Below are 14,271 nucleotides of genomic sequence, written 5' to 3'. Positions count from 1 at the left end.
AAATTGACTTTGGAGGCTGCGTCAGCCGACCAATTTCGCAACCAGAGTTGACGCCTGGCTGCTATCACTGAAGACTGAAGTGCCAGCCGGGGCTTTGGTCCCTCTGTTGCATGAGATGATTATGAGTGGCCTGGTGTTGTTGATGGAAGGAAGGGGGTGGAGGATAGTACTTCTTCAGGCAAAAGATTGACTTCCTGGGCCCAAACCTAGATGGCCTCCTAAGGAGGACGGGTCCTGAGTGCCAGTGGAAAGCTGTTGGACTGTTGCATGGTGATCCCGGATCTGAGCCAACGCATCCTTCACCTTATCTTCGAAGAGATTCTCCCCTGTACCTGGCATGTCAGCAAGTCACTCCTGGACCTCCAGTCGGAGATCCAAGGCCCGCAGCCATTTCAATATTGTAGGTTAAATGGATCCCAGACACTTATGCACCAGCGACTGGAAGGTGTCTTGCTGCTGCTGAGGCAGTTGCTCGGCAAACTCCTGCATCTGCTTCAAGATGTCACGCATGTACTAGCTCAAGTAAAGCTGGTAGGCCGCCATACGAACAATGACCACTTTCCTCCCACATACATCCATTGCTCTCTGATCCTTCCCCGGCGGCACCAAAGAATGGTTCTGAGTGCGCTTGGACTTCTTGAGAGCAGATTCAACAAACACCAATTGGTGGGGCAGCTGATGCTTGTTGAATTCGAGAGCCTTTTGGATGAGATAAACCACATCCAACTTTCAGTTAATGGGAGGCACTGTGAAGGGGTGTTCCCACATCCTCATCAGTAACTCCACAAGGATCTCATGCACTGGGACTGCCACAATCTCCTTGGGAAGTTCCACATACTGAAGGATATCTAGCATTTTGTGCCTGGTATCCTCTTCGGTCTGCAACTGAAATGAGATGGCCTCCGCTATCACCCGGACAAAGCCTGCAAAGGAGAGGTACTCAGGTGGAGACTTCCTTTGATTAAGAACATGCCATACTAGGTCAGACCAAGGGTCCATCAAGCCCAGCATCCTGTTTCCAACAGTGGCCAATACAGGCCATAAGAACCTGGTAAGTACCCAAAAACTAAGTCTATTTCATGTTTCCTTTGCTAGTAATAGAAGTGGCTATTTTCTAAGTCAACTTAATTAATAGCAGGTAATGGACTTCTCCTCCAAGAACTTATCCAATCCTTTTTTAAACACAGCTATACTAACTGAACTAACCACGTCCTCTGGCAATAAATTCCAGAGTTTAATTGTGTGTTGAGTGAAAAAGAACTTTCTCTGATTAGTTTTAAATGTGCCACATGCTAACTTCATGGAGTGCCCCCTAGTCTTTCTATTATCTGAAAGACTAAATAACCGATTCACATCTACCTGTTCTAGACCTCTCATGATTTTAAACACCTCTATCATATCCCCCCTCAGCCGTCTGTTCACCAAGCTGAAAAGTCTTAACCTCTTTAGTCTTTCCTCATAGGGGAGCTTTCCCATTCCCCTTATTTTGGTCGCCCTTCACTGTACCTTCTCCATCGCAATTATATCTTTTTTGAGATTCGGCGACCAGAATTGTACACAGTATTCAAGGTGGAGTCTCACCATGGAGCGATACAAAGGCATTATGACATTTTAAGTTTTATTCACCATTCCCTTCCTAATAATTCCCAACAATCTGTTAGCTTTTTTGACTGCCGCAGCACACTGAACCGACAATTTCAACATGTTATCCACTATGACGCCTAGATCTCTTTCTTGGGTGGCAGCACCTAATATGGAACCTAACATTGTGTAACTATAGCATGGGTTATTTTTCCTTATATGCATCACCTTGCACTTATCCACATTAAATTTCATCTGCCATTTCGATGCCCAATTTTCTAGTCTCACAAGGTCTTCCTGCAATTTATCACAATCTGCTTGTGATTTAACTACTCTGAACAATTTTGTATCATCTGCAAATTTGATTACCTCACTTGTCGTATTTCTTTCCAGATCATTTATAATTATATTGAAAAGTAAGGGTCCCAATACAGATCCCTGAGGCACTCCACTGCCCACTCCCTTCCACTGAGAAAATTGTCCATTTAATCCTACTCTCTGTTGCCTGTCTTTTAGCCAGTTTGTAATCCACGAAAGGACATCGCCATCTATACCATGACTACCAGGGGCTACCGCTGCCATTGCTCAACCCCAGTGACATAGTGAGGGCAAAGGGCCGTCGGCGCCATTTTGACTACTGGCAGCCGACAGCCCAAGTCCAGGAGATCGCTCCCGGACCCCCGCTGGACCACCAGGGACTTTTGGCAGGTCTTGGGGGGTCAGGAGAGTGGGGGGTTGTAGTAAATTAATTTTGGAGGTCTTGGGGGGGGGGGGGGGGGCATCAGGAGGGTGGGGGTTTTTGTTAGATTTTTACTTTTTTATTAAAGATTTGTCTGCGAGCCAGATGCAGCCATCAAAAGAGCCACATCTGGCTCGTGAGCCATAGGTTCCCGACCCCTGGTGTAGACAGATGGATTCAGGACCAATGGGTATAGTGTGCTCCTGATAGCAGTTGGAGACGGAGTCAGATTTCAATCTGACATCAGCACCAGTACACATACCCATGCAGGAAGCTCTGCTCTTCAGTATTCTCCTCGCAAAGCAATTGTGGATGTATGTATGTCTGGATAATTTGATTAACTTGGTTAACTTTGTTTAACTTGAATAACTTGAGAAACGTGATTAACTTGAACTGGTTGATGTGGACTATAGCTGGAGACCGCCAGTGCCCTCAACCGAGAAATGACGACACCTGGTAACTATGGGTGGCTAAGCTGAAGGGAAGCGTGGCTTACCCGTGTTTGTCTTGCTCTCGGGAATTGACACCCGAGGTTTTCATGCATAGCGGCAGCCGTGGGCGGGATGCTGAATCCATCTGTCTACACTAAGGAAAACAAAATTATCAGGTAAGTAATTTTTCCATTTCCTAGCGTGTAGCAGATGGATTCAGGACCAATGGGTTGTACAAAAGCTACTCCCGAACCGGGTGGGAGGCTGCCCGTGTCCCACTTAGTACTGCCCTTGCGAATGCTGTGTCCTTCCAAGCTTGAACAACCAGGCAGTAGAACCTGGCGAAGGTGTGAATGGAGGACCATGTCGCCGCCCAACAGATCTCAGTGGGTGACAGCATCCTTGTTTCCGCCCAGGACACTGCATGGGCTCTAGTGGAATGGGCCTTGACTTGTAGAGGTGAAGGCTTGCCTGCCTCTACGTAGGCTGTCTTGATTACTTCTTTGATCCAGCAGGCTATGGTTGCCCGCAAGGCCATGTCTCCTTGTTTCTTCCCGCTGTGAAGGACAAATAGGTGGTCCGTCTTTCGTATGGATTCCGAACTTTCCAGGTATCGGACTAGGAGTCTGCCGACGTTTAGGTGGCGAAGACGGCGAGATTCTTCTGAGCCCTTGTGCTCGTCTGGAGATGGTAGCGAGATGATTTGGTTTAGATGGAAGTGAAAACACACCTTTGGAAGGAAGGAGAGGACAGTGCGTAGCTGTATGGATTCTGGTGTGAACCTGAGAAAGGGTTCCTGACAGGATAGTGCTTGAAGTTCGGAGATGCGACGGGCTGAACATATTGCCACTAGGAATACAGTACTCAAGGTTAGTAGTCGTAGAGACAGATCGCGGATAGGTGTGAAGGAGGCTCCCGCTAGGAAAGCTAGTACAAGATTCAGGTTCCATAGGGGTACCGGCCACCTTAAGGGTGGACGGCTCTGATTGACCCCTCTCAGGTAGCGGGTGATGTCCGGATGAGATGTTAGGCTAATGCCTTCCACTTTGGTTCCGAAGCATGCCAACGTGGCCACCTGAACCTTGATGGAGTTGAGGAACAGCCCCTTCTGTAAGCCATCCTGCAGGAATTCCAGGATCGTGGGAATTTTGGCTGTCCGCGGAAGGATGTCGTGGTCTTTGCACATTCTCCATATTCGTATGAAGGTTAGTGATGTGGAGAACTTGCATGCTCGAAGCAAGGAGACAATCACCGCCCTCGAGTAAACACTCTTCTTCAGGCGTGTCCTCTCAATGGCCAGACTGTAAGAGAGAATCAAGTTGGGTCTTCGTGGAGGATCAGGCCTTGTTGAAGCAGATCCCTGTGTGGAGGTAGAGGGAGAGGGCTCCCCGTCACGAGTCTTCTCATGTCTGCGTACCACGGCCTTCTTGGCCAGTCCGGGGCCACTAGAAGTACTAGTCCCCTGTGGTGCTCTATCTTGCGGATGATCCCGCCCAGCAGTGGCCATTCGGGGGGGGGGGGAAGGCATATAGCAGGTCTTCCTGTGGCAGGTCTGGACGAGGGCATCGATCCTGTGGCAGGTCTGGACGAGGGCATCGATCCCTTGTGATTATGGTTCTCGTCTGCGACTGAAGAAGTTGGGAACTTGGACGTTGGACTGGTTTGCCAGGAGATCCAAGGCTGGGGTTTCCCAGCGGTTTACTATCAACTGGAAGGCTGTGGTCGACAGCTTCCATTCCCCTGGGTCTAGACTTTCTCTGCTGAGGTAGTCCACAGTGACGTTGTCTTTTCCCGCGATGTCTGCGGCTGAGATCCCTTATAGGTTTGCTTCAGCCCACGCCATTAGGGAATCTGTTTCCAGGGACACCTGTTGGCTTCTGGTTCCCCCCTGGCGGTTGATGTAGGCAACTGTTGTGGCATTGTCCGACATGACTGACAGATTTGCCCTGGAGTCTGTGACGGAACCGTAGGCAGGCTAGTCTGACCACCTGGGCTTCCAGTCGGTTGATGTTCCATCCCAACTCTTCCTTGTTCCATTGCCCCTGGGTCGTCAGTTCCTGGCAGTGGGCTCCCCACCCTCGTAGGCTCGCATCCGTGGTGAGCAAGACCTAGGTTGGTGGAGATAGCCTTACTCCCTTGCTTAGATGGTCTTCTTGTAGCCACCACTGGAGCTGGTTCCGCACTTCCTCCAGGAGCTGGAAGCGGATGGAGTAGTCCTGGGACATCGGGTTCCATCGTGACAGTAGAGAGCGCTGCAGCAGTCGCATGGGGGCTATTGCCCACGGGACCACTTCCAGGATTGATGTCATGAGACCGAGGACTTGGAGGTAGTCCCATACTTTGGGGTGGGGACCTCCTAGCAGGTTTTGTAATTGGTTCATCAGTTTTCTTCTCCTTGTAGGGGGAAGAACGACCTTGTCTTGTTTGGTGTGGAACTAGACTCCCAGGTATTCTAGGGATTGGGAGGGCTGCAGACAGCTCTTGTTTGTGTTGATGACCCACCCAAGGCTCTCCAGTAGAGAGTCTTGACTCTGGTGGTCGCCTGGTGACTTTCGTCTGGAGATTTTGCCCTGATCAGCCAATTGTCCAGATATGGGTGTACGAGGATTCCTTCTTTCTTCAGTGTCACCGCCACTACCACTATGATTTTAGTGAATGTGCAGGGGGCTGTGGCTAGCCCGAAGGGTAGCGCCTGGAACTGGTAGTGGTGGTCCAGGATTATGAAGCGTAGGAATCACTGATGCTCGTGATGGTCTGGAATGTGCAGGTAGGCTTCTGACAGGTCCATGGATGTAAGGAATTCTCCAGGCTGTATTTCCCTTAGGATCGAGCGCAGGGTTTCCATGCAGAAATGTGGTACCCTCAGGTAGCGGTTGACCGATTTGAGGTCCAGGATGGGCTGGAACATTCCCTCTTTCTTGGGGACGATAAAATAGATGGAATAGTGTCCAGTATTTTGTTGTTGCGTGGGCACCGGTATTATGGCCTTTAAGGCGAGCAATTTGGACAGTGTGGTTTCCATTGCCGTCCTCTTGGAGGGTGCGAGGAAAGGAGATTTCACAAACTTGTCCGGAGGGATCTTGTGGAAGTCCAGATAGTATCCCTCTCGAATGATGGTTAGGACCTACTTGTCCGCTGTTATCTCAACCCATCTTTGGTAGAATAGGGCAAGCCTGCCACCTATGGCTTCTTCCTGTGGATGGGTCGGCTGATTCTCATTGTGGGGTGCGGCTGGGGCCTGTGCCGGAGCCAGCTCCCCTCTTGTTGTGTTTGTTCCGAAAGGACTGGCCCCTGCTTGCGGGGTGAGGGGCATGGTTTGTACTCTTAAAGGGTCTGAAGCGCTGTGATCCTCTGCCCCTAGGTAATCGGGGAGAAGGGCGTTGGTTTCTTTTGTTCTTGTCCTCTGGTAGCCGAGGTACTGGAGATTCGTCCCATTTGTCAGCTAACCTCTCCAGTTCACTTCCGAACAGGAGGGCTCCTTTAAAGGGCATTCTCGTGAGTTTCATCTTGGAAGTCGCGTCGCTGACCAACTTCGGAGCCAGAGTTGCCTTCTGGCTGCCACTACGGATGAGATGCCCCTGGCTGAGGTGTGTCCCAGATCAGAGGTTGCATCAGAGAGGAAAGATACCGCTGGTTCTAGTGCTTTACCAGGCATGGCGGCGTTCTTGGTCATGGATAAGCAGGCGTGTGTTACCATGGCACAGTAGGCAGCAATCTGTAGTGACATAGCTGATACAAAATGAAAATTAGGTCTTACCTCTGATAATTTTCATTCCTGTAGTACCTAGGATCAGTCCAGACTCCTGGGTTATGCCTCCGCACCAGCAGGTGGAAACAGAGCAAAACTTGACAGGCTCTGCCATATATACCAGGGTGCCGCCCACAGCCTGTCAGTATTACGCCATGTCAAAGCAGTGTGGTTCCCCAATATAAACTAAACTAACTTTATAAAATATTATATTGCTTTATTTATTTCCAGTTAAACAATTATTACTTTATTTAGCACTATGTTAAATTGTCAATCAGTTATACTGTTCCATATGTTCCTCAGTTCCATGTAAAGCTCCACTCTCTGTTGAGCAGTTCTTCGTTTTATGTAAACCGGATTGATTTGTAGTCCCTACAAGAACTTTGGTATATAAAAATTAAAAATACATAAATAAATAAATAACTATATACATGAAGAGCAACGGGGAACCCTCGGGTCACTTCCCCCAACAAGAACCTGACCCAGACAAACGAATTAGAACAGATTGAAAAAATGTTGCCATGAGCCAAACATTTCTTTGTTTATCCATAACAGCGGACTCTCCGAACGTGCTGCAGCATAGGGCGGGACTCTGGACTGAGGTACTACAGGAACGAAAATTATCGGAGGTAAGACCTAATTTTCATTTCCCTGTACGTACCAGATCAGTCCAGATTCCTGGGATGTACCAGAGCTAATTACTTAGGGTGGGAAACGGAGAGGCCCGCTCGCAACACGCCTGCTCCAAAATTTCCCTCTCTGGGACCCTGTACATCTAGACCAGAGCTTTCCAAACTTTTCATGTTGGTGACACACTTTTTAGACAAACATAATTTCACGACACGGTAATTCAGTCTACTAGTAAACCAGAGGTTAAAGGTTAAACGAACGAAACATATTTCGACAATTTATGTATGTTTCCTTAAATTTATACATAAATAAAATGTTTCACGACACAACCTATCTCATGAAAACCTTAAATTTATATTAAAAATATATATTCCAAGATTCATGTTATTGTTATAATTTATGAGAAACAATAATAAAACAAATTGTCTGTCCCCCACACACTCATCTCTCTCCTCCCCCCAGCATATGTCTGGCCCCCACACACTCATATCTCTCCCCCTCAAGCACATGTCTGTCCCCCCAGCACGTTTGCCCCCCCACTCACTCATCTCTCTCCCCCCAGCACATGTCTGGCCCCCACACTCATGTACCTCGTCTTTTTGATTGTTGCCAGTTAAGTGCTTCACTCCCTTCCATGATCACCAGACACTGCTGCTTGCAGTCAGTACTCCTCATGGCCAGGCCTCATCGGCAGCAGCAGCCAATGCAAGGATGGCTGGGCTCGTTCCACCCACCAAGCCCCCCAAAAAAAACGCGATTGACAGCAAAAATCACCCAATAATAAGCAACCCATAAACTGAAAAAAAAAAAGTGAATCTCTAGAAAAAAAAAGCCCAAACTCGCATCAGAGTTGACCGGGCTTGCGCGACACATCTGCACACTGCAGGCGACACACTAACGTGTCCCGACACACAGTTTGGAAAGCTTTGATCTAGACGATAATGCCGCGCAAAGGTGTGTAACGATTTCCAAGTTGCTGCCCTACAAATCTCTAGAGGAGAGATCTGTTGACACTCCGCCCAGGACACAGCCTGGGCGCGCGTGGAATGCGCTTTCAGCCCCAAAGGCAGCAGTCGACCCCTCAGGAGATAGGCTGAATTTATAGCTTCCTTCAACCAGCGCGATATGGTTGTCTTGGAAGCCGTGTCCCCCTTCCTGGGACCCTTCCAGAGCACAAAGAGATGGTCCGAAACACGGAAACCATTGGTAACCTCGAGATAGCGTACAAGGGCCCTATGCACGTCCAACTTCCTCAAGTCCTTGGAGGACGGATCCGATCGCTCGAGCTGTGGGAACGCCGGAAGCTCCACCGACTGGTTCAGATGAAAGCCCGACACTACCTTTGGGACGAAAGAAGGAACCATCCGGAGAGTAACTCCAGACTCAGAGATCCGCAAGAAGGGTTCACGACAGGATAAGGCTTAAAGCTCAGAGACTCTTCTGGCGGAAGTGATTGCCACCAAAAAGACCACCTTCAATGTGAGGTCCTTCAACGTAGCTTCCTTCAAAGGTTCGAACGGGGGCCCACACAGCACCTTAAGCACCAAATTTAAATTCCAGGAAGGACAAGGAGACACCAGAGGTGGACGTAAATGTGTCGCCCCCTTCAGGAAAGGAATCTATCCCGTTCGACATTGCAGACGGGATAGAAGGTAAGATTTGTCTTTTTGCAGATGACACTATGATCTGCAACAGAGTGGACACGCCGGAAGGCGTGGAGAGAATGAGACGGGATTTAAAGAAGCTGGAAGAATGGTCGAAGATATGGCAGCTGAAATTCAATGCCAAGAAGTGCAGAGTCATGCACATGGGGTGTGGAAATCCAAAAGAACTGTATTCGATGGGGGGAGTAGGGCTGATATGTACGGAGCAGGAGAGAAACCTCGGGGTGATAGTCTCTAATGATCTGAAGTTGGCAAAACAATGTGACAAGGCGATAGCTAAAGCCAGAAGAATGCTGGGCTGCATAGAGAGAGGAATATCGAGTAAGAAAAGGGAAGTGATAATCCCCTTGTACAGGTCCTTGGTGAAGGCCTCACCTGGAGTACTGTGTTCAGTTCTGGAGACCGTATCTCCGAAGGGACAGAGACAGGATGGATGCGGTCCAGAGAAGGGCGACCAAAAAGGTGGAAGGTCTTCATAGAATGACTTATGAGGAGAGATTGAAGAATCTAAATATGTACACCCTGGAGGAAAGGAGGAGCAGGGGTGATATGATTCAAACTTTCAGATACTTGAAAGGTTTTAATGATCCAAAGACAATGACAAACCTTTTCCGTTGCAAAAAAATCAGCAGAACCAGGGGTCACGATTTAAAACTCCAGGGAGGAAGACTCAGAACCAATGTCAGGAATTATTTCTTCACGGAGAGGGTGGTGGATGCCTGGAATGCCCTTCCGGAGGAAGTGGTGAAGACCAAAACTGTGAAGGATTTCAAAGGGGCATGGGATAAACACTGTGGATCCATAAAGTCTAGAGGATGTGAATGAAGAAAAGAGGCAAGGGGTGGCTTGCTTGCGGGAATGACGGCTACTACCTGGAGAATAATATCCTTATTCAATAAACATACACACAGTTAATGCAACTCCAATATTGCTCTGTGCTTCAACGGCAAGAGGAAATGTGGAAAAAAGGATTTGCATCTACAAAAAAGCATGGGAGTAACTTGCTTGTTACGGCGGTTACTACCCCAAATCAAATAAGCCTGATACTTCACTTTCAATGCACATCCAGCATAGCTCTCTCCTTCAAAGTCAGGCAAAATGAAGAAAAGATGATTTATATTCAGCATCAACCAACAAGGAATGAATTACATAGTCTGGGTAAACAGATAAGCATAGGAGTAGCTGGCTTGTTACGGCGCTTACGACCCCCGAATCAATTAAGCCTGATACTTGACTTGGAATAAGTATCCAGCGCAGCTCACTGCTTCAGCAACAGAGGGAATTAAGTAAAGAGGATTTTTATTCAGACAACCAACAATGGCTGAATTGCACTTGCAGGGTAAACAAACGGGAGTAGCTTGCTTATTACGGTGGTTACTACCCCAAACCAATTAGCTAGATACTTCACTTAGATGCAGCTCCAGCACTGTCTGCATCGATGGTGGCAGTGGAAGGGAATTGGAACCAAAAAGTTACCAATAAGGGCCCTGACCTCAGCGATCAGAGTAACAGATTATGAAAACAAATAGGTGTGAAAGCTTGCTGGGCAGACTGGATGGGCCGTTTGGTCTTCTTCTGCCGTCACTTCTATATTTCTGTGTTATGTTTCAAATCAGGATGGGATGCCAACGATCCGCCGTCTACTATGCCGCGCAAACAACCAAGGGCAGCTACCTGTACTCGCAAGGAATTACAGGACAGACCCTTGACCAAGCGCTCCTGGGGGAAGGCTAATATGTCGGGAATGGAAGCCTGGGTAGGTCGAACCACTCGGGAGACACACCAGGACTCAAAAACCTTCCAAATGCGCATGTATGACAGAGAGGTCGACACCTTGCGAGACCGCAAAAGAGTGGCCACCACCGCATCCGAATAACCCTTACCTTTCAACCAGCACCTTTCAAAAGCCATGCAGTTAGACAAAAGCGATCTGCCTGATCGAAACAGACGGGGCCCTGATGAAGAAGATCCAGAACTGCCGGGAGACGGAGCGGGGGTTCCAAGGTCAGACTGATGAGATCCGCGAACCATGGCCTTCGGGGCCACTCTGGGGCCACCAGGATGACCTCTGCGGGATGGTTCTCTATGCGCCGCAGGACCTTGCCTATGAGAGGCCACGGGGGAGACGTACAAGAAGAACTGACGTCGGCCAGGGGAGCGCCAGGGCATCCATGCCCTCCGCCCCTGGTTCCCTGCGACGGGCGAAGAAGCGTGGCACCTTGGCATTCTGAAAGGTCGCCATCAGATCCATGGCCGGTTGTCCCCACCTGTCACTAGCTCCCACTCTCTTGGATCTAGCTGGTGACGACTCAGGAAATCCGCATGTATGTTGTCTACCCCCGCGATGTGAGATGCGGCGATGCTGATCAGGTGCCTTTCCGCCCACTGGAAGAGCAACCGGGCTTCCAAGGCCACTGGGCGACTCCGAGTCCCCCCCTGACGATTGATATAAGCCACTGTGGTCGCATTGTCGGACAGGACCCTGACCAATTTCCCCTGAACTAATGGTAGGAATGCCAGCAAGGTCAGGCGAACCGCCCTGGTCTCCAACCGATTGATCGACCAGCTCAACTCGGTCGCAGACCAGCGCCCTTGCACGGACTGTCGTAAGCATACCGCTGCCCAGCCGGAGAGGCTCGCGTCCATGGTGACCACCGTCCAGTCCGGGGCCACAATCGAGACCCCCTGCAGAAGATTGCCCGGATCCAACCACCAATCCAGACTAGAACGGGGCGCAACCATCAGGGGTAACGGGAGCTGGAACTGCGCGGATACCGGACTCCAGCGGGAGAGTAACGCCGACTGTAAGGGACGCATGTTCGCGAAAGCCCACGGAACCAATGCCAGCGTAGAAGCCATGGAACCAATCAACTGCAGGTAGTCCCAGACTGTCGGCGGCTGCAGCTGCAGAATAGCCCGGACCTGCGCTTGTAGCTTGCAGCAGCGGTCTACCGAGAGGAAAACCTTGCCTTGCGACGAAGAACGCTCCCAAAAATTCCAGAGACTCTGAGGGTTGTGGATGACTCTTGGCTGTGTTGACCACCCAGCCGAGCGAGTGTAACAGCTGCAAAACCCACTGAATCGCTGACCTGCACAACTCCTCCAACTTTGCGCGGATCAGCCAATCATCCAGGTACGGGTGGACTAGCAGGCCCTCTCGGCGCAATTGGGCCGCCACCACCACCAGTATCTTGGTGAAAGTTCTGGGGGCCATCGCTAGCCTGAACGGCAAGGCCTGGAACTGATAGTGCTTCCCCAACACAAAGAAGCAAAGGTATTTCTGATGCTCCTTGCGAATCCCGATGTGCAGATATGCCTCCGTGAGATCCAGCGACGCCAGCTATTTTAGATTTAATTCTTAGTGGAACGCAAGATTTGGTGACAGAGGTAACGGTGGTGGGGCCACTTGGCAACAGTGATCATAACATGATCAAATTTAAATTAATAACTGGAAGGGGAACAATAAGTAAATCTGCAGCTCTAACACTAAATTTTAAAAAGGGAAACTTTGATAAAATGAGGAAAATAGTTAGAAAAAAGCTGAAAGGTGCAGCTGCAAAGGTTAAAAGTGTTCAACAGGCTTGGACATTGTTTAAAAATACAATCCTAGAGGCACAGTCCATATGTATTCTGTGCATTAAGAAAGGTGGAAGGAAGGCAAAACAATTACCGTCATGGTTAAAAGGTGAGGTGAAAGAGGCTATTTTAGCCAAAAAAACATCCTTCAAAAATTGGAAGAAGGATCCATCTGAAGAAAATAGGATAAAACATAAGCATTGTCAAGGTAAGTGTAAAACATTGATAAGACAGGCGAAGAGAAAATTTGAAATGAAGTTGGCCATAGAGGCAAAAACTCATAGTAAAAACTTTTTAAAATATATCCAAAGCAAGAAACCTGTGAGGGAGTCGGTTGGACCATTAGATAACAAATCTGCTTCATTTTTTGAAGGGGTTAATAAACATGTGGATAAAGGTAAACCGGTAGATGTAGTGTATTTGGATTTTCAGAAGGCGTTTGACAAAGTCCCTCATGAGAGGCTTCTACGAAAACTAAAACGTCATGGGATAGGAGGCGATGTCCTTTCATGATTTACAAACTGGTTAAAAGACAGGAAACAGAGAGTAGGATTAAATGGTCAATTTTCTCAGTGGAAAAGGGTAAACAGTGGAGTGCCTCAAGGATCTGTACTTGGACCGGTGCTTTTCAATATATATATATAAATGATCTGGAAAAGAATACGACGAGAAAGGTTATCAAATTTGCGGATGATACAAAACTATTCAGAGTAGTTAAATCACAAGCAGATTGTGATACATTACAGGAGGACCTTGCAAGACTGGAAGATTGGGCATCCAAATGGAAGATGAAATTGAATGTGGACAAGTGCAAGGTGTTGCATATAGGGAAAAATAACCCTTGCTGTAGTTACACGATGTTAGGTTCCATATTAGGAGCTACCACCCAGGAAAAAGATTTAGGCATCATAGTGGATAATACTTTGAAATCATTGGCTCAGTGTGCTGCAGCAGTCAAAAAAGCAAATAGAATGTTAGGAATTATTAGGAAGGGAATGGTTAATAGAACGGAAAATGTCATAATGCCTCTATATCGCTCCATGGTGAGACCGCACCTTGAATACTGTGTACAATTCTGGTCGCTGCATCTCAAAAAAGATATAGTTGCGATGGCGAAGGTACAGAGAAGGGCAACCAAAATGATAAAGGGGATGAAACAGCTCCCCTATGAGGAAAGGCTGAAGAGGTTAGGGCTGTTCAGTTTGGAGAGGAGACGGCTGAGGGGGGATATGATAGAGGTCTTTAGGATCATGAGAGGTCTTGAACGAGTAGATGTGACTCGGTTATTTACACTTTCGAATAATAGAAGAACTAGGGGGCATTCCATGAAGTTAGCAAGTAGCACATTTAAGACTAATTGGAGAAAATTCTTTTTCACTCAACGCACAATAAAGCTCTGGAATTTGTTGCCAGAGGATGTGCTTAGTGCAGTTAGTGTAGCTGGGTTCAAAAAAGGTTTGGATAAGTTCTTGGAGAAGTCCATTAATGGCTATTAATCAAGTTTACTTAGGGAATAGCCACTGCTATTAATTGCATCAGTAGCATGGGATCTGCTTAGTGTTTGGATAATTGCCAGGTTCTTGTGGCCTGGTTTGGCATCTGTTGGAAACAGGATGCTCGGCTTGATGGACCCTTGGTCTGACCCAGCATGGCAATTTCTTATGATCAACTTCAGAAATGAAGTCCACTTTTCCCTAACAGGTATAGTACTAGACATTGGAACATCTTATCTGTACCTCTAGTGCAGTGAAGTAGGAAACTGCTTCTTTTTCCTTCTCCTCTTTTTCTTCCTGGAGACATTCCAGTTGAAACGTCAGGTTACTATTTGCAAGTTCAAGCTGGTGCTGTCGACAATGTAGATCATTCACTTCTGCTTTCAGAATTGCCTATATCCAAGAAAAG

General features: G+C 48.1%; 1 protein-coding gene across 1 annotated transcript in view; it reads right to left on the bottom strand.

Moving 5' to 3' along the window:
* The window catches only part of SPDL1 (spindle apparatus coiled-coil protein 1), a 123,330-nt gene that overhangs the window by 65,589 nt on the left and 43,470 nt on the right, over window positions 1-14,271 (bottom strand). The window contains exon 5 of the mRNA XM_029613004.1: window positions 14,106-14,255. Coding sequence (XP_029468864.1) covers window positions 14,106-14,255 — 150 coding nt within the window. The remainder of the gene's footprint in view (window positions 1-14,105; window positions 14,256-14,271) is intronic.

Source organism: Rhinatrema bivittatum, chromosome 8, assembly GCF_901001135.1.
Source record: "Rhinatrema bivittatum chromosome 8, aRhiBiv1.1, whole genome shotgun sequence".
NCBI classification, from domain to species: domain Eukaryota; kingdom Metazoa; phylum Chordata; class Amphibia; order Gymnophiona; family Rhinatrematidae; genus Rhinatrema; species Rhinatrema bivittatum.
Note: the sequence above shows the minus strand (reverse complement) of the source record. Positions and strands in the feature narration are given on the sequence as shown.